Genomic DNA, 21680 nt, shown 5'->3' on the forward strand with positions numbered 1-21680 from the left:
AAACATATTTGGGTTTCCGATAGCAAAACATTGACCTTTCCATTTTTTCAATGATATTGAAGGTTACCCACCTCTTATCTGCAACTCCTCCTATGCCACATAATTGAATTAAATGACACTTACACAGATTCCCTTTTACTACATAATGTCATTGTGCATTTTGATCCGACACTTTTTTGGGGTCTCCCAGAGTGAAAAAAAAAAAAAAAAAAAATGCCATTATAATCATGTGGGAGGCGAGGTATCATTTAATGAGCTCAGTGCTTAAGTACCTCTAATTTTTTCTATGATATTATTATTATATATAGCTAGGCACTTTAACTCTGCGAAGTATATATATTGGATTAAATCTCATGAAGTATCTTTTGCATTTATAACTAAAAAGATCTTAGATTTTTAAAATACAATGTGGTAATAAATATCACTGTATGTATATTTATATGACGTCCAATTTGGATTATACGATGACTGACAGCAACCCTTTTTTAAAAAGAATATTGTCGTTTTATACAGCGTTTTGTTAAATCCTGTCGTCAAATTAAAACTAATTTATCATTGTATAAACTGTAAATGTACATTTAGCACAACCAGTTTATTTATACTTTGTCAACGATTGCCATCGTATGTTTGGTATTTATAAGGAAGTAAATAAAAGTAGGGCACACAGGTACATCGAAATCCTGAAATTTCATAAACCATAAGAAAATTTAAAAAATCGCCACCGTGAAAGAAAACAGTCGAAAATAGCATATTTTCCAATTATTTTAATAAATATCAAGTTTTATAACTCGTTTTTTTCATTTTTTTTTAAATATATTTTTCTTCTATTTTTGCCTCCTCTTTCAAGAAACATTTAATCCGAATTTACTTAAATTTTCATAGACAGCTTTGTACAAAAATAGCATTTAAAAAAAAAATTATTTCATCTCATTTGTAATACGCACATGCATTCAATTTTTCACTAATTAACATCTCAAGCTCCCTATGCTTAATATATATTTAGGAAATATGGGCTTTTTGGATGATTTGATTATGTACCAACCCGTTTTACATCCCAATAAAACTCAAAAAATGATACCTTATTACTTATATTTACATTTGTGACTTATTCATGCTTTAAATTTGCCTGATTGTGACTAATAACGTGTGAAATGCATTATTTTTCAAGCCCAACGGCATGTATGTAATCCACTGAACGCGCGTCGACCCTTTATGACGTCACTGAGAAATTACGTCGAACGTTTATCCATACAAACATGTATGACCTCTTGACCCCGTACCTGTATTTATACAGTAATAAAAACGCTTGCTTTCAGTAGTGTTACATAAAGGAAAACATTTGCAAATGTAAATGTAAAATTATAATTGAATAATATTATACTATTTTAGTATTAAGATTTTTCAATGTTTACCAAAGTTAAACAAAATTATTTTTTCTGTTCGCAATTAATACATTTTAAAAGATGGTTAAATTTGTTAATATTCCAATATTCTACATTTTTGTCGTTACAGGCATAATTTCTGCTTGCAGCATGATACTTAGTTCAGAATATAAGCAAATAAACATCATTAAGGACTTTGTAAAATCCTGCAATGGACGATTCAATATAGAAAAGGCAACAGATGAAGAAGAATTTTGCAGGTATATTAAAAGGGATTTGTGTGTGTTGCTAAACTTAGCAAAACATTATATCAGTCGTGGAATTCAACGATTCCTTATATCTGTAGTTGTGTTGTAAAAATAGGTACATTACATTTTAAACATTAAATGTGGCTCATTCAAACCAATTGAATTTTATGTAAAAGAATAACTGCATGAACATGATCCAATTTTGTGTAAATGAAATGCATTTTGATAGATATTTTTGCAATGAAACTTAATTATATATGCATGAAATAACACATAAAGACTAGTATAAATTTGAATGTTGATAATTACATATTTTCCTATATTTAGACTGTACGATTTCTTAAGACAATTTTATCGAAAAATGATATAATTTTTCAAATGTGCAAGAGATACTCACTCCTTCATGGCACGCAGTTATGATAAGGCTGTCTGAAGGCTTAAATGCCTAGAAAATAAACATATCATTCTGAGCTAGATTTTAATGTTAATGTGTGATCCTTGTTTAAAATTGCAGACAACTTAAGATAATAGTTTAATCAGGTTTTATTTTTAAGTATTTATATGATTTCACATGACTGTATTGATTACGTGATGGAGATTTGTGATATTCACGCAAAAATCGCTTCGGCACAAGTGCAAAACAAAATTATTGTGCAAAGTTTATTACATAAATCAATTTTTCGTGATCTCTAGTACATAGAAAGTGCTGGCGGAATGTTTAATCTTTACTCATTTAGAATATATTTTACGAGAAATAAAAATTACCAACATAAGAAGGGGTATTTTCCACACTTCATCACGATTTATACAAAAACGGATAAACTACACACAATCCCCCAGCAATATTCAGTTAGAGGACTTACTTCTCTTGTAGATTCACACAGAATATCTTCAATGTGTCCTTGTAAATCACTTGTGCCAGTCCAACATAAACACGAGTCATAAATTCTAACTCTGTCTACGGCCGTGTAAGGGGAACGTTTCACACATAATTTTTGCTATTGTTTGAATATGTGCATATTGGACAAGCAAAAGGGATAGTGATATTTGAATTTCAAATGTTCAACACCATAACAACACACTCGATCTTAAAAAACAATCCTAACACTTGAATCAAGCAACAAGTCCTAAAAAAAATCTACATGCCATGTTAAAATAATGACATTTTCCCCGTCATGTCAGCTCTAGTATGCAGTACTTCACTTCATATTCTATTATGACGTCATATCTTGGTAGTTCAGAGAAGTTAGTACAGTTTGAACAGTTTGATATTTTACGGGCAGCCTTATCCTAGTTGCGCGCCTGATACTACCTCTGATGTTTTAGAGGTCAATTTTTGCTCTGCTCCTATTTTGTATTGTTCTATGGACCATTGAGCTTGAATCCCATTCTTTATCTCCATATATTTCATGTAACACATATGTTTTGCTGTTTGACTGACATCATTCAGGTTCAAACGAAAGTATTCCAATAATCCAAAGAAAGGATCTTTATAAAGGATAAAGAATCCATTCCAAAATCCTTTCTTAAAATATAATGCAATTAATTGCAAATGTATGCACCCCTGTTGAACCAGTCAAACTATTGTTATATTTGTATTATCATTTTTGACTATCTTGATTTAGAAACTGTTTTAAGTATAGCATACTGTTGAGTATCGAATCAAATGGGGGAAAACTTCATATGTAAGTGATAACGGCATATCTCTAAATAAAAATAATAAGGGAAGTTAACAGTCACAAATTTAAGAAATGGTTTTCATCATATATGGATACTTAAAACTGTGGAATAACTTTCACCAAGAAAAATAGTATTAATGTATGACTTTTTTAAAAACTTTATACAACCACTCCACAGGATATAGTTAACACTAGACCTTTTGACATCATAGTCAACAGTTTCGTTGATAAAAGTGGAACAAGCATATTTGCATTCTTATGCCTAGGTCACATTTAAGCCGTTGGTCGGGCGAATAAATTTTTCTGATCTTGTCGGCTGAAAGAACATGATCGGCCGATACAGTATCGGGCGACACGGAGCAGTCACATTAATTTCTAGGGACACCGATGACTTCGACAAATAACACAAAAAATCTTTTTTCTTTAGAATTCAGCAACATTTTTTAGTAAATCTATATTCAGATAGGTAACGTGAGTAATGTTTGCAAGGCAAAGTTGAAAATGTGTGCAATATTTTGTATGGAATTGCATAAATATGACAAATGGTGCATATCTAAGCAGCAAATAATACTTTAGATTTCTTTATATCTGACGGATTAATTATTCATGCTATTTCCGTTCAAAAAATATATATCAATCCAAGCATCAAAATTTTGTTTGTGTTATGTATACTTACTAGGTTAAATATTCACAAGTCGGCCAATCGTCGTCCGATCATCGAGCTCTGAGCTACAGTTTGATTTTAAGCGTCGGCCGAAATTTTAAACACCCTTATTGTCCAACGACGGACGACCGACTTTATAACTTAACCGCCGATGGTCAGACGATGATCGAAGGTTGGTCGACGGATAACATTACTTGAAGGAACCGGCCACCGACGCATAAAAAATTATAACTTGGACCGATGGACACAAAATTGGTCGGCCGACAAAGAAAGAGGTCAAAATCGGCCAAGACAATGGCCGATGAACTGACGACTGTCACCCGAAGAATCCCATTTTTGCTTCAAAACCCGTCGGCCGTTGGTCGTTTTTGGAAATGTGACTGGGGTTTTAGTTATTGGTCATCTGCAAAACTGTTTTGTTCAAAACATTTTACTTAAATTTCTACTTTTCTACTTAAATTATTTTATAACAGAAACACGCAGCAACTCCTTCATTGTGTAATTTCATTGTCAACATGGGGAAATGATTCAACCTGTCTTGTTAAGGACAAGCTTCGTTTGGTCAACACTTACTTCAAACACAACAAATTCCTTGCTCCTTCAATTTTTAATTTGGAAACATGTAAGTGTACACTCATTACTGTAGGTGAACATCGGTAATCCAACTTATAATCATAATTCTCTTTCTACTGAATCAGATGAGGATACATTTTAACCACCGATTATGTATCTTTGCTTGTGGACAGTCTTTCCCCGAGGATACTTGTCGTTAGGAACCTATTCATTCATGAGTACACAGAATTACGATATGAAACTGGCAAATATGATACAGTATAAAAAGAGGTCACTTTTTTGAAGGGACACATACTCAAAGAATTCATTCGGTGCCCTTCAGATATAATCCTCTAGGATTTAAAACATATTACATATGTCATATGCCATATGCGAAGTAATCAGATTCCCAGTTTCTGGTATAAAACCTACAGTGTATACAAAACATTGAAAGACTGTTAAGTCTCCATTAGAGACATATTGAAGATTATTTTTCCAATTCCATGTCTTCTATTTCAAAATGTCTTGCAAATAATATTTCAAATCTGACGTTTTAACCATGACAACTTGAAATTCTTGTTTCATCAACATTTTTGTCAATAATTTACTAGTACCTCGTTTTAGGAATTGTTCATGCGCAGAGCCTATTATAAAGCTTGCACCAATTTTGATACATTAATTTGAAAAATATCATCAGTAAACAAATATTTTTTTTTACAATAAAACGAGTATCATGCACGCAAAAAAGCTGCAATGCTAAGACTTAGTATTCAATCTCATTATTAGACTATGATTTTATATAATTATTGTTGTTTGGTCAGAGTGATAGTTTACCTATTCTATGAGGGCATCATTCAACTATTCCGAAGGTTGTTGACTAAAAATGTATCAATTGTTTGTAAAATAATATAGGATAATATTTTAATTAAATCCGAAATAGAAAAAAAACAATAAATGCTACTTTGAACATGAGTTCCAATTAAAAAAAACGCAAATGTTATATATTTTCTGAAGGTTTCGTAATACGATAAGGAATTTAATATCTCAGATAAGAATCATTTGATCGTCATTGTTATATGATGTTAATGAACACAAATCTTCAATATTTCAACTCAGGTTTTACACGATACCTGTCAGAGTTTCCATTCTCAGGGGAAAGCTATACTGGTATGAATAAACATTTACTCCTTTGTTTAAATGCAGAGTTAATGATTCGTATTTGTGTAAAAGAATGTTCAACATCATAGTTTTATACATGCAATGAAACTTGATACAATAATAATGGTTTTTTTTTAAATTTTTAAATTGATCCAGTTTCTACAGAGAGAAATGTAGTTACTTCTACAGAGATTAAAGAAGAGTCAACGATTGTTTATCACATGCAGTACTTTTGTATGTAGGATACCACAATCAAAACAAATATTTCTTCACGTTTTAAACGAAATATCTTATTCTTATGAATAACAGATACTGGCGCGAAACAATTCTTTTGTCTGGTTGTACTTACAATTAATTGCACTGTATTTCTTCTTTTCTAATCAGTGGCTGCGGGTTTTGGCGCTGTGATCCTCATCGTTGTTAGCTTAACAATCGTCTTAATCAAAATAAGGTTTGTAGTAATGTACATGATACTAGTTTAAGAAGGATTCTTAAAAAATGGGTATATTAGTATTGGATTGTTCAACTGTCGGACGAAGTATTATCCAAATTCGTTTTTCAAAGGTTTTAAAGTGTGTATTCTTAAACAGTTAAAGAGTTTGATTTTGCCGTGTATTTTTCTTTAGAATAAGCTAAGGGCTTACTCTTTAAGTATGATTTTTTTAGAACCTTCTTTTTTGACGACCAGTCAGGCAAGCAAGGAAAGAAGGTTAAAAAATTCATCTGCTAACATTTACTCCTACGTTTTATACATTGAAGTGACGGTTCACGGTAGCTCAGTTGGTAGAGCGCTCGCTCAGTGATCGGTAGGTCGTGAGTTTGTATCTCGGCCGCGACTGACCTAGTCGTTCTTTTCCTTCGCCATACACTCGACACTTTTAAATGAAAGTTACGGGTCCTTTTTTAGTAAATGGGAAAAATATCTAATTTGAATTAAAAGTAAATGAAAGTTATTTAAATCGAAATGCACTTAGATAATGCAAAACATTTCTATTAAAGAAAATGCAGGAAAGAGTTAACACGAATTCAGAGAACTACAGAGGCGGAGAATGCCCCATACGAATCAACACTGGCCATCTCAGGAGGAATAAACCTTGATCATGTCTATGAAACTATAGAGGAGCACGACCAAGGCTATCAACGTTTGCCTGCATCAAATCTGGTGGGGAGTGTTCCTCGTTGTTCTTCTGAATCCAATAATGAAGGATCATACATGGAACCTAACAATGCTGACGGGTCATATTTAGGTGCAATGGATGTCACACCTGCTAATGAGTATTACGATGATGTTCATCCTTACCTGAATTTTGTTAACGACACTGCCAGGATAAATAAACACAAAGTTATTTGATGCTGAAAATCTAAAAAAAAAGTCTGACAGTCAGTAGACAAAACAATTAACGAAGTGACAATTTTAGTGAAACAATCAAGGATCTGTCTTACAGTGTAATTACTTGACGTGAATTTTGTACGTTAATGGTAATCTAACATCCAAGCTCTATGTTTAACGTGATGACTTTTCAATCGTCAACTTCCCTTGTTTATGCAGCAATATACATTCTTCACCTGCATACGGAGTTTATATAACTCAGTGGATTCGATATGCAAGAGCATGCCCTACGTATGCAAAATTTCTAAAACGATGTAAATTATTGACAAACATGTTGATGAAGCAAGAATATCAGCAGACTCGTTAAAAACATCATTTCGTACAATAGCAATTTTCAATCTAATGTCAATATAATATACATGTATATACATGTATTCTAGTCAGCTTAAGATGAAAGATATCACAGGTTCTGGCACATCTGTTACGTATTTAGATATTTTGAATGAAGAAGACGTTAATAGTAATGTAACAATCATGCTCTATGATAAACGTGATGGATTTAACTTTTTGAGCCTCAGCTTCCCTTACTTATGTAGCAATATCTTCATTACCTTAATACGGAGTTTATATTGTTGATTCCATAGTTGATTCGATTAGAACATGCTCTAAGTATGAAAAATTTCTAAACGAGGTAAATTATTGAAAAACAAGTTGATAAAACAAGAATATCAGCAGTATCGTTTAAAGTCATCATTTTGCAAGGCTATTGCCGATACAATGACATTATCAGCAAATACAATTTATCATAAAGTGAAATGCTGACTGACGTTCTTTATACTAATTGCTTGACCATTATTTATACACTGAATTCACATCGAATTTTTCCGTTATTCCCCGATCATGACAAGGGGCACATGGCGGGTGTTACCAGTGAGCAGGGAATGCTAAATCCTTCATGGCTCCTGATCCCACCTCTGATGTTTTAGAGGTCCATGTTTACTCTGTTCTTATTTTGTATTGTTGTATGGATTTTTTTTATATCTTAAATACTCTTCGTTTTCTCCACATGTTTCATACAGAAACTGATCATTCAAAAAAAACACCTCAACTTAATGCAAAAAATCAAATGTTTAAAATATTTTCAAGATTTGTATTGTATAAATTAATCATTTCAAACATGATCATCTAAAATATATGTAGATAACCCGCAGTATTCATGCCCAAAACTAACCATTACTGCTTTTTTCTGGAAAATATCCAAATATCAAACAGATGGTTCAGATTCATTGTTATTTTTTATTTCAAGATCTTTTGGGACACATCAAGTCGACATTCATGTATAAATGAGAGTAACTATTGCCAAATGATTATACGACATCAAATATATTACTGTTTTGAAGACAGAGGGGAAATACAGAGATATGTAAGCTGAGCTAATATGTATTTTTTTCAAGGATCCCACATTTTTCCGTATTACCCCTCCAAGTGTCTACATAACGAATTTATCCTGTCGAAGATTTCTGCAAATCCTCCCGTAACAATTGTTAACATTGTGACGTCATTAATGTTAACATGACGTCAGGTATTCGGCTCTTTGTGTTCAAATGAAATCATCTTTGCAGTATGACACGTGGGGGGTGATAGTGATTTGATGTGTGGTGGGTAAGTCACTTGGAGGGGGGATAGTGATTTTGTGGCAGAGTGGTTTTAATAAATAAATAAATAAATAATTAATAAAGAATATTTATTTATCTCAAAGTGTTTTATAGTTATCATTATCATCATTGCACTTTTCACTTTGCATGCTACTAATTCTGACTGGCTGACCTTGTCGACCTTTGACATTACGTGTAACGTAGTTTTATTGGCCAAGGGTTTTGGCGGTAAGTTTTCTATTGTTCGATGTGATGTGTGGGGGCACTTCCTTCTCGCACGGACAGCCAAAGTTACCGGCTGTGAGATTCTGTCTCGGTACCAAGATATACATTTGGGTTTTACCATTACATTTGAGTATTAGTATACAGATCACATACAGTAAGTTATCTATTTTTCTACTTTTATGTTTTTATCTTTACGTAACAAAATTTCTTTGATTGAAAGAGAGAACGAGTGAAGTTTTGAAATAAAGTTCATTGTCTCTTGTAAAGTATTATTATCAGTAATCATATTGATTATAAACAACACTGGATAGAGATGTTGTAAATTGAACAGTTTTATTATTTTTATGATCAGCTATAATATTGTCTTGAGATTACGGCTGAACCTATGATTGTTGTTTTTATATAGGTTCTGTATAGATGTAATATTCGAGCCAGCATTTTTGTTAGTGCTCAGCCTGATTCCATAAATTGGTACGCTATAGGAATTATTACTTGTTTTTACATTTTAATATACTTTGACAAATTACTCAAAATTACGGAAATTTCTATCTAAACACGATTTTGGTAATTCTGTAATTTGTAAGAGTTATTTCCCTTTTTACGCATTCATGAATTTGGAACATTTATAATCTGTTAAATATATTTTTATTAAAATCCGTGTCGATGTATGAGGACTGCATTGAATTGAATATATTGTTTGATGTCATTTACATATTGTATTTTATTTCTTATAGGGCCGATATTTTCACTTTATTGATTGTTCATATGTGGAACGAGATCCATGGCAATAAAGAATCCATGCAACCCTATAACTGTGTTTATTCATCATATATGACACGGTCACAATTTGATGTGTGGTGGGTAGGTCACTTGGAGGGGGATAGTGATTTGATGTGTGGTAAGTAGGTCACGTAGAGGGGGCACTTTAGCAATATGATGTGGGTAGACAGCATATTGATTGATACAGTATTCTTCTCAACCAATGAAATTTCACGATTTTTATCAGTGGCAGGATAAAATCTAAATGTACAGTTTAAAGTGTTTTCTTCTCATATTGAAGTTTAAGAATGCTTCATATTAATACTAAAATAGGTCTGCTATTACAGCGACGTAATTAGGAACCCTAAGAATTCCGATAGATTGTTGGAAGATCTGATCTCCAAAAACTACATAGATTTTGTTAATGAGAAAGTGAAGCATCTTTATAATAATCAAATTCATAGTACCTAACTTGGGTGTACTATATACAATTTAACAACATGATTTTGCAATGACAAGGCCAAGTAAGGTTACAAGTTAAATTTTTATTGAAGAAGTAACTCTCGTATCTTTTATACAAATGAAACTATGATCTATTGAACACGTGTATAGGTTTTTTTTAGGTCACCTGAGTAACTCAAGTGACCTATTGCTATCTGTTTTCGTCCGTCGTCGTGTATCGTGTGTCGTGCGTCGTGTGTTAACATTTGAACATTTTCAGCTTCTTCTCTGAAACCACTGAACCAATTTCAATCAAATTTGGTATACAGCATTTATGGGTGAAGGGAAATAAAAATTGTGAATTTTATGGCCCCTGCCCCTGGGGCCAGAAGGGTAGGGTCAAAACCACTAAAATTATTGGAATCTTTAAAAATCTTCTTCTTTACTCCTGGACATTTAGCATTGAGTCCTCTACCAAAATTGTGAAATTCATGGCCCCAGGGTCAGGGGTTCTAGTGCTAGGGCGGGGCTACATAGATAATATAGTGAAAATGCATGATTTCTTTGAATATCTTCTTCTCTGCTTCTGGGTATTAAATAAACTAACTAAGTACATAGTTATGATGAGCAAATATTTCCATTTCTAATTTTTTTTCTCTGTGATAACTCTTTGAAAGTTGTCGGAGTTTATTTCTTGATAAATCTGCCGGAATGTTTATAAGCCAGGTCGATAGGTCAGGAGCTAAAGAGGCCTAATACGCATGCAAATTCCGTGCGCATCTGTCTCTGTGTCTGACGCTAAGGAGGCCAAATATGCATGTGAATCTCGTGCGGCTGCCTTTGTGTTCGACGTCAATGGGCGAGGACTATTGAAATTGACATGGAAGTCCTCGTGTGATTATAGTCTATGTCTACATTTTTAAAGTCTAAATCTACAATTTTATTTCGCAATGAAACGGAAATATAAGGAATCACTGTCTAGTTTTGAGAGTATGCCAGGAACATCAACAATACTGGGAAACATGGGATAATTTTAGCATAACGGGCTTCGCCCGTTATGCAAATTATCCCATGTTTCCCACTATTGTTGATGCCCTGGCATACCCTCAAAACTAGACAGTGATTCCTTAAGAATGCCTCTTCCAAAATTGTGATTTTTATGGCCCCAGGGTCAGGGGTTCTGGTGTTAGGGCGAGGCTCTATTAGTTATATAGTGAAAATGCATTTACTCTTTGAAAATCTTGTTATCTGCTTCTGGGTGTTAAATAAACTAACTAAGTACATAGTTATGGTGAGCAAGAGTGCCTCTTCCAAAATTGTGAATTTATGGCCTCAGGGTTAGGGTTTCTGGTGTTAGGGTTGGGCTCTATTGATTATATTGTTAAAATGCATTACTTCTTTGAAAACCTTCTTCTCCGCTCCAGGGTATTAAATAAACCATGTAAGTACATAATTATGTTGAGCAAGAGTGCCTCTTCCAAAATTGTGAATTTTATGGCCCCAGGGTCAGGGGTTCTGGCGTAAGGGGCGTGGCTCTATTGATCATATAGTGAAAATGCATTTACTCTTTGAAAATCTTCTTCTCTGCTTCTGGGTATCAAATAAACTATGTAAGTACATAGTTATGTTGAGCAAGAGTGCCTCTTCCAAAATTGTGAATTTATGGCCTCAGGGTTAGGGTTTCTGGTGTTAGGGCGGGGCTCTATTGATTATATAATGAAAATACATTTATTCTTTGAAAATCTTTCCTTTGCTCCTGGGTTTTATAACAATGATCCAAGAATATATATTTATGATAAAAAAAACGGTGCATCTAGCAAAATGGTTATTTTTTATGCCCCCCCCCTCCTGGTTCAGGGTGGGGGTGGGGGTGGGGTACATAATCTGAAAATAAATTAATGCTTTGAAATCTGCTCTTTGGTATTAATCAACCATTTATGATACAATTTGCAAAATTTTGAAATATGTGGCCCCAAGGTCAGTGGTTCCTTTGGGGTGACATGCACAACTGCTTTTAAAGTGGAAGTGCATTTTCTCTTTGTTACTCTGATCTTCCTTTGGGAATTAAGTAAATAAAGTAAGTATGCTGAGTCTATAATTATGATAAACAATGGTGCCTTTTTCAAAATTGTGAATTGCGAATTCCATGGCCTCTGGTTTAAGACACGAACCAAATTTAATTGCTTGAAAGTTGTTGCACAATACTCAGGTGACCTATAAGGCCCGTGGGCCTCTTGTTTCTTCTAAGTATAGCATTGTTGTTTTTGTCAATAGATGATTTCAACTTTGCGTTGAGCCATGCCTATCATTATATAATGATCTGTAAAATGTCTTATATATAGAAGATGTTATTATAAGTTAGACAAAAATAATTATTATATATTATACACGGTGTGTGTGCTTTTCTATAACCGAACAGCATGTTATTTCAAGCCTCCAAAATTACTCCTCTGCATCGGTAGCAATACCAAATGAAGAGAAGGGGTATGTTTTATTTATTGAAAGTGTTTGAGACTTATTTTAGAAAGTATATGTGAATGAATTTCGTTTTTAGATTTTTTTTTTCTTGAACAATTACAGATTGTCCTTAATCATGGAGAAAAATAAGAAAATCACGCTACAATCACTACGTGTATCTTGATCTAAAGTGCCGAATGTCTTGTAAGAGAACAAATGAGAAAACAAGTCCGCGAATTTTTTTATTGTAGTTGCATTTGGTGCAAAACAAAATTGGTATGCATTTAAAATCTTTATTGATTGCAACATTTTTCTTGAAAACTTATGTAACTGTAAAGAATGAAACAGATCGATGCAACTTCTGTTGTATATGTATATAATCACAACGAGTGGAAGAAAAATTATATGTAACTAAGAGAATCTGTCTGTTATAATGATCAATTTCACATTGAATAAATTATATGCCATTCAAAAAATCACAATCTTTATGCTTTTCTATTTTCATTCAGATTCTGCTTAATATTGTAGACTTTCACCTTTTCTGTTTTTTAATTATTTAGAAGGGTATTAATTATATAAGATGTTATTTTAACAGGATATTCAACGAAGGAATTGAGACTCAATTTTGATTTCCATTTAAAGATATCAATGCGTATTCCCGAAAGAATTCTTTTATCCGTTTGCCTTCGATAATCAATTCCCCTCACAAAAATACTATTATAGTAAACTATAATTAGCTATAGTTGACTATAGTATCTAAGTTAAAGCTTTGCAACTTCGATTTACTTAATTGCAAAAATAACTGTTACTTTAATTTACTGTAGTAAGAACTTTGGATGTTTGACTAGTAATAGTGAAACTTTGGAGCTTTTAATTACTTTTATAGTACAAACTTTGTATAGCAATAAAAACAAATTGAAAATTTGATTAATTATGATAAAAGCGTCATGACATTGCAGTAGTGAAATCTTTGAAGTTTTAAGAAAATTATCTAGAATCTGCACTACAAACAAAGCCTTCTCTACTATTTTGATTTAATAATATACAGTGGTCACACAAGTTTCCATCCAGAAAAGGACGATCTTCCTGCACTGTTGCTTACAATAATTCCATAATTCCATGATGAGTGAGTTCTTACAAAGACGCTGTCTCCTGTATTGACATGCGCAACAACAATTCCGGTTCCAGCAATGTCCGAGTTGTGGTAAACTTGTGTGTGAATTATTCCAAGTTCATCAGTATTTTTCACTAACTGTGTCGAGTGACGGTTAGCGCTGTTTTCTCGTATTGTCCAAGTAAATACACAAATGCCGGTTTCCGGAACGATGAATATTCCAGTTGCATAATAGTATCCATTTCCAGCGTTAGTTTTCACGACATCAAATGTCAAGATTTGCTGACCAGATATAGTCGCTGTGTTCTGAGACATGTACGCGTAAAAAGCGATGGATTTACTCTTGGAAGAAGGACATTTAAGTCTTTCTAAATGAGAAAGAAATTTTCATTTGTTATGTCCACTTTTAAATTAAGGATCTTTTACTATAGAATAGGAACAAAATTTGTAGCTCTCTACCGTCAAGTGGTGGCGTCTATATATGCGTGAAAAATTTTCGAGAGGGACGTAAAAACAACAAACAATCAATCTAAAGTATAAAGCGACTTAATTAAATGCCAACAAGTAATGAGCTCAGCTGTATCATTTTATCAGTGAATCATATAATAAAACAATTATTGCTGTTTTTTGAGGTCAATACAATAATTTAGCCATCTTCGATGTACATTATTCACCTCGCCCTTCGGGCTCGGTGAATATTGTACTCCTCAGATGGCTAAATCATTCTATTGACCTCAAAAAACAGCAATAATTGTATATCATTTATTTTAAGTATTGACCAGTCTAGTATGCATATGCAGGAACTGTGAAGTAAAATGTCCCAAATAATGTTAAAACCTCTTACCGTTATTTTTTTCGTCAATATGAATCCATTGTGAAGAAAATACTCCTTCACGTAATACTCGAGTCAATGCATTCGTTTAAATTTAAATTTTTGACTTATTTTTCGGCTTGATGTTCACAATAAAGTATATCCGAGAAAAATCATATGTTCGTATATTAAATACTCATACATACCTGTGATTTGTGTGGAAAGATGCATCAGTTGTCTGCTAAAGTTGCTTTGTTCCTTAAAAAGATTTTCCTTTGTTTCATTGACTGTTTGTTCAAAACTCCCAATACTACCTTCAACTACATGCAACCGTGTAATTAAGTCATTTTTATTGTTCTCGCTGAATGTTTTGTTCTCTGAAATAAACTTTTCTGCATAATCTCATTTTCTTGTACCAGAATGTCAATTTTATGTTTGTTGAACAACGTCTCGTTTTTTAAAATTTCCAAATATCTCTCTGACAAACTGATTGTTTTGTTTAAAGCCACAAGTTGTGCATTTATTTCTGTATGTTCCCGAGTAAGTTCATTATTTTCCCGTTTTAGAGACGATATTTGCTCCATAAGACGTAGAACTTCTGTTTCATTTAAAGGATAAATTTTGTCAAGTGTAAGACTTGTAGTGTTAGCCATTGTAGACAGCATGGACTTCCATTTTTCATTAAGTGCTGAGTTCTCTTTTTCCATTCTTTGATAACCTGACTCAAATGCCTTTACTTCATAAATTACGTCATCAAGTCTTTTCTTCATGATCTGAGTACTATTTTTGTTATCGATAGAATCAAAAACTAGCCTTTGGATTTTTTGTACCATTGAAAGGCGCACTAAGCTTTCTTGATTCAGAATTTCTCTCAAAACACTGGATTCTTTACTTGTCGTCGTACTGGGAAATAACTGAGGATTTTCAAATAAATCGCCGTTTTGAAGCAAGGATGACACGCTATCCCAAGTGAAAGAAATCATTATCACAACTAATATCCACTTCATTGCCACAAATGCCATCTTGCAATGCATAAATGCATTAAGTGCGAATGTTTCGTGAAACTTTAAGCAACGTTTAATAAATAGAATGGTAAAGTGCATATGACAACCCCCTGGAGCTAAACCGTCAATTATCTAATACACTATCCTCCAGATAGAAGGAATGTCAAAAACTTCAAGAGAATATTATTTCGTAAATCTTGTGTTAAGTTCTTTATGGAACAACACGAGATAAAGAACAAAACAGCAACAAATGCTGTTTCGCTTTTTAGTTTGACGTCAAAGACATGAAATAATTCCGCAACTATTTGTGCGAAATATTTAGTAAAAGGTACCGAACAGAGATAAACGTTATTTCTTGTCCGCTAATTATCTGTTTTTAAAACAATGATTTCTATTTAACTTTTTAACACCAGGTGTTACACAACTGTTCTATATTAAAACTACAATTTGTAAATCTGTGTAACAATATGTTGCCTAGCTGTTTCTATATTCTTTTTTTATAAAGTTCAACGGAAAAACTGAAACTCCCGTAAAAAAACTATAGTTAACTATATTTAACCATAATTTACTATAGTAAACTATGGTAAATCAAGGAGTCAAAGTTTTCGATAATTTTTTTCAATGTGTCAAAGTTTTCGCCAAAGTTTTTCAATGTGTCAAAGTTTTCGATAAAAAGTTTTTCAAAGTGTCAAAGTGATCACTATAGTGAACCAATGTTTTCATAGTGTCAAAGCTATAACTATAGTTAACTATAGTAAACTATAGTTTTTTTGTTAGGGTTACCTGGAATGAATAGTGTCTTGTTCAGCCAGCTTAAAGTTTGACAAGCATTGCACTCATTTTACACATTGAACACAAATTTTATTGACCTTAAGATACATTCAAATAAACATATATAGATAATAGATATTATATTAAGTTTAAATAGCTAAACAATGTTTACAACGGTTACAAAAGTTCGCAGACAATTTCTTTTGTAAGCAGGTTTTCCGCAAGAAAACAATAAAAAAAAACAGCTGATAAAAAAAGAAATATAAATACACTTATTTTCCAATAGATATAAAATATTTGAAGTTTTGCAATGATATATTAAAATAGTATAGAGAAGTAAAAAGTGAAGATAAGAACATGATCGTTCTCAAAAATCCTTAAGAAATATAAATCTGCGAAGAGGGCATAAAACGAAATTCTAGAGATAAGATAACGTGCCTAGGAGGAGTAAGCATCCTCAGCTGTTGACGTGTCACATCCACCGTGAGCCCTTTGAAGATGGAAGATTCCGTAAACAGAGTATAACAATTGGTATGAAACAACTTTTCATCCAAAAAAATCCTCTTCGTAAAATTTTTTGTCAGTTTTACAAGTCATTTGAATAAATCTGCAAAGATATGACTCAGTATTGTTCAGTTATTAAGAATATCTCAATAGATTTTTAAAAAGTTCAATACTGAATAAAGAAATTTCTAACATAGACTATATTGATCAAACAAAAAATTGTTGTTTATTACTTTCAAATTTTAAAATCTCATGAACATGACATTAAATGGAAATCAGAAAGTTGCTACAGAAATCTGGACAATTTAAAATAAGAATTATTTATGCTTTTTAACATGTTTGTAGAGTAACAGTTCCTTTCTATGGTACATGTATTCCTTACTAGTCTTGAATATGTTTTAGCAGTAGTAGTTCATATTTCAGGCAGAAAAAAGGATTTTTCGAACAACAGTCAGCTTTTTATCGGTTGTCTTGTCCGATTTGAGCTCTTTTTTGTCAGCCGACAAATTTTTTGTCTGTCGGACAATGTTATATTTTTTTCTGCGAAGGTGAGCGATTCCTTCAATTGAAGCGGTCATTAATTAAATAGTCTGTCAACCAACCTTCGATCATTGTCCGGCAATCGGCAGAAAGTTCTTTAAATCGGTCGACATTAGGTTTTCGTAATTAATTGACGACAGAGAAAATCAAACTGCAGCTTATCCAACTTTGAACGGGCAACTGTTGACCGGCTTAATGTGACTGCTTCACGTCCCCCTATACTACTGTGGGCCTAATCGAATCATGTTTTTCAGAGGACGATGCAAAAAAAAATATTTGATAGCCCGGCCATCGAAGTAAATGGGACCTAGGCATTACAGGTCGATTTTTATAGTATTGTTTTCTAGCCATCAACATAAAAATTCATATTTTATAGCATTTTCTCCTACTTTGAACCTGCACTTGTTCAGCTATGAGTGCATTTTCTTTCTCAAACCCATAAAGTACAAGCTACTCTACTAATTTAAGGTGTTCAGAAGAGTATATATCAAAGTTTGTACGAAAGGAATAAATCTTCTTTTAATATTCTTCTGGAAAAAAAAAAACCAAATTGATTGAAATTTATAATTTACACATTACAAGTTTTGGTCAATGCATTAAACTGTATGATAAAACATTTTACAATTTTTTTTAGAAAAAAATGCTATATATTTTTCAATTTTCTGTTCATATGTACAAATATCTTGGCAAAGAACAACAACTCTTCAGGCTATGGTGATCAACCTTTAAAGGAACTGAAATGTCTGTAATAGTTTATCTATTTTCAAAATAATTTCAACTCTGAAAATGTATTTTAAAAACTTTAAAAACAAAATAAAGAAACTCTTACGTTAAACTCAATATAAAAGTACATGTACATGTATTATATTTTGCCATCATACTGTTAAATTGTTAATTTTTCTTGGAGAATTTTGAGGAGGTCACAAGTGCATAAAAAAAAATACAAGAATTTGAAGACGACACAGGTATATCTAGATAACTATGCCTGAGTAGCAAATACTATATGTATTACTTGTAAATTATTGAGAAAAAGGTCTTTAATCAGGTCTACTCATTTTATTGTGATTCTTTTTCTTTACTGGAGACAAGAATTTGTACCCTTATGTGAGCCAGGACTTCCTCTCATATTCTTGACAATTTCACATACCGGTAATGCAAATATGAGTAATAAACACCCTCTATTCCGTGAAGGTGGCATTTTAAATAGCAATAGCCCTGTGTACAGCGTACATCATGGATTAGGTCTGTAGAGTAATTGCTATGCATAAGGCCATGTTCACTGAATAAGTTGTTTATTTCTTTTAAACGAACACTCATGAATGAAACAGAAACAATCAATTCTGGTGGTATTATATACGTCATAAATATGTTTATGTATTCTAATGCTTATAGACAAGCTCACCACAGCTTGTTTTTGCTAATTTTGTACAAGTCAAATAAAAAATAAAAATGAATAATGTTATTTATCAAAATGACGGTTAAAATGTGAACAATTAAACAAACAAGAAAGGGATCAGATTAACAAGCTTTGTTTATCAGTTACGTAAAACATGATAATCTCCCATCCTCCAAAAATGACTATATAAAAGTATCTGTAAAACAAGACAATTAAAACATCAAACGAATAAATTAGCAAAATGAAGGCACATCAGAACAAAATAACCATCATAGGAAAAAGTCAGCAAAAGGATAGCACATCAAAATAAAATAGGCAATCATCATAAGGGAAAGATTGGCAAAAAGATGGTACATCAAAAAGACAACATAACCTCAGAGAAAGATGTTAGCAAAAGGATAGTAGTCAAAACAAAATACATAAAAACAGTAAAACAAATTGAGTCAGAACTAATCAAATATATAATTTAACATGACACATTAAAACAAAATAGACGTGCCTCATGTTAGCATGCGGGTTATCGCAATACAACTGAATGACTCGTTGTGCTGACCATGTGACATTACACCTTCTATTACATGTAATCAATCAGCCATGGGGTGGTTCTAAAAATTTTAACAATTCACCAAAATAAATTCAGCTTGAAACCTCCAAATAAATTATTGCATTTAATATATAAATACAATTGTCATTCTGATAATTGTTGTTTGAAGTCGTTACACTCTTTTTGGTTGTATTGTATTTAAATGATGGATAATCGTTTTTCGACGACCAGGAATTGAAATTAGAAGCAAATGTGTTTCAACCGTTCACGTTTTGATATTTGCCTTTTTTCCATTTTGTACACAATAGAAGAGCATGACGAAGGCTATGAATATTTACCTGAATCAAAACAAGAGTGTAGTGTTCCTTGTTGCCTTTCCGAAATCAATAGCAGAGAATCCTACATAAAACCCATCAATACTGACGGATCATATTTGAATGCAATGCATGTAAACCCTGCTAATGAGTATAACTATAATGATCACTCTTACCTGGATTTGGTTGCTGACCCGTCCAGTAAAGAAGATAAAAAGGAGTTATCTGATGTTGAAAATCTCACAATTTCTGAAACTCAGTAATGAGTCAATATAAAAATATTTTCCGTGAAACCTAAACGCTAACGATAACACAGCTCGTGTCCTGTTTTGAAATAAAAAAAAACCATCTATATTTTTGTGATTTCATGTGATGTAGTATAAAAATAAAACACGAAAAATATGGAGACAAGGAACGAAATATATTTAAAGTTTGCTTTGTACACTTTTGAAAAATAATGAATAAAAAAATTACTTACAAACGTTTTTTTAGTTTTGTTGATATTGGCTTTTTTATTCTAATGATGGTAAAAATGTAAGGAAAAAAAAGAAAAAGTTTTTCCTTGATGTATAGATAATTATGGTAATAGATGCAGTCAAAATACTTCAAAATTATATTTATTGAAAATTTACTATGTTCTAGGGCCAAAAGAACTGATAATATAAGAATGAAATATGGTATATTACAAACAGTTTTCAAGCACATAACTTCAATAAAGCAAACTAGGATCAGAGAAAAGACAGACATCTAAAACATCAGAGGTGCAGGGATCAGGGTCCATAACAGGACATTTAAGAAATAAGGTATCATTTTTAAACATCTATCGGGCTATAAATACGGGTTGGTCACGAGATTAGATTCCATTAAGCCCGAAGGTCTTTATGATGAATTTAATCTCATACCAACCCGTATTTATAGCCCAATAGATGTTTTAAAATGATACCTTATTACTTATATTTACATTTGTGACTTATTCATACTTTATATTTGCCAGATTTTGACTTTTAACGTGTGAAATGCATTATTTTTCAAACCCAACGGCATGTATGTAATCCACTGCGCGCGTCAACCCTTTATGACGTAACTGAGAAATTACGTCGAACGTTTATCCATACGCACATCTATGACCTCTTGACCCCGTGCCAGTATTTATACAGTTATAGATACGCATTGCTTTCAGTAGTGTGTTACATAAAGGAAAGCATTTGCAAATGTAAATATTCTGTATTAATAACATGAACTACTATAAAAAATAATCTAGATATATGTTTTTAAGACAATACGAATACATGCTTCTTCAATACAAAAGAACCCATATCTTTTGATTGTCTACAAAATCATTTTGTTAAAAAATCACTCTCTAATTATAATTCTACACATACATGTGTAAATACTCTGGGGTTAGCAATAAAAGCATGTTGGACTTCCTCGTTGGCAATTTTCATGTAGTCTTTGAAGACAAGAGACCTTAAATTTCTAATCTAAATTTATCACTTATCACCAAAGTTTTGGTTTTATTTAAAAATCTTAAATCAAAAGAAATCAAGGAAACAACTGAACATGGGACAAAACTGGTCGTGGACACAGAACAAACCAGGATAGAGGTCTCCATACAATCAATCATTCAATCCACTTTAGACATAACGATAAAATAATGTTTAATATATATTACTCAATTGAACACACTTATTTTCTTTCGATTTTATCTATATTTTACAAAATAAACAATTAAGGAGTAGGTGGGCAGGGCAAGGCAGAAATGCAAAACAATCTACGAATATTTTGTAGAACTGTATGGCACAAAAGTAAAACTCACTGCAGAAAGTTAAAATAAAGTATGTGATGTTTTTATTTAACATACGTCAATAACATTAAGTGTACAAAAATATTTTTAAATTAATGTCAGCACAAGTACGAGTACTTGACTATCGTTCGATCATACCGACTATCGACTAATATTTTCATACTCGGTTATTCTTTAAAAAAATGCTACTTAATAGTATTTTTTAATTCAATTTAGTAATAAATCATAAACTTGTATCCGACCAATTCATTTATTAAAAGATTACTTTTCTGGTGATTAAAACTCGAGTTAAGACTTAATTGTTCAAAGTGAAATATTTGTATGTCAA

At 32.4% G+C, this 21680-nt stretch overlaps 3 protein-coding genes and 1 long non-coding RNA gene across 4 annotated transcripts in view; 3 read left to right on the forward strand and 1 right to left on the reverse strand.

Annotated features, from left to right (window-relative positions):
• LOC134258314 (fibrinogen C domain-containing protein 1-B-like) overlaps window positions 1–21680 on the forward strand; it is a 125912-nt gene that overhangs the window by 54594 nt on the left and 49638 nt on the right. The window lies entirely within an intron of this gene.
• Window positions 1108–5692, forward strand: LOC134258309 (uncharacterized). The gene is made up of 3 exons (XR_009990138.1): window positions 1108–1642; window positions 4447–4595; window positions 5642–5692. It is a non-coding gene; the product is annotated as an uncharacterized LOC134258309 (long non-coding RNA).
• On the forward strand, window positions 5841–7057 carry LOC134258308 (uncharacterized). Its single transcript, XM_062740837.1, has 3 exons — window positions 5841–5917; window positions 6068–6134; window positions 6683–7057. The coding sequence occupies exons 1-3, from the start codon at window positions 5905–5907 to the stop codon at window positions 7032–7034; spliced, it is 432 nt and encodes a 143-aa protein (XP_062596821.1). The 5' UTR covers window positions 5841–5904; the 3' UTR covers window positions 7035–7057.
• On the reverse strand, window positions 13490–15470 carry LOC134258307 (heavy metal-binding protein HIP-like). The gene is made up of 2 exons (XM_062740836.1): window positions 14682–15470; window positions 13490–14032 (listed from the first exon to the last, which is right to left on the reverse strand). Exons 1-2 carry the CDS (start codon window positions 14704–14706, stop codon window positions 13602–13604), a joined length of 456 nt encoding a protein of 151 aa, XP_062596820.1. The 5' UTR covers window positions 14707–15470; the 3' UTR covers window positions 13490–13601.

The sequence above is a fragment of the Saccostrea cucullata genome, unplaced genomic scaffold (assembly GCF_032062105.1).
Source record: "Saccostrea cucullata isolate Sc308-1 unplaced genomic scaffold, CSIRO_AGI_Scuc_v1 ctg11159, whole genome shotgun sequence".
In the NCBI taxonomy this organism is placed as follows: Eukaryota; Metazoa; Mollusca; class Bivalvia; order Ostreida; family Ostreidae; genus Saccostrea; species Saccostrea cuccullata.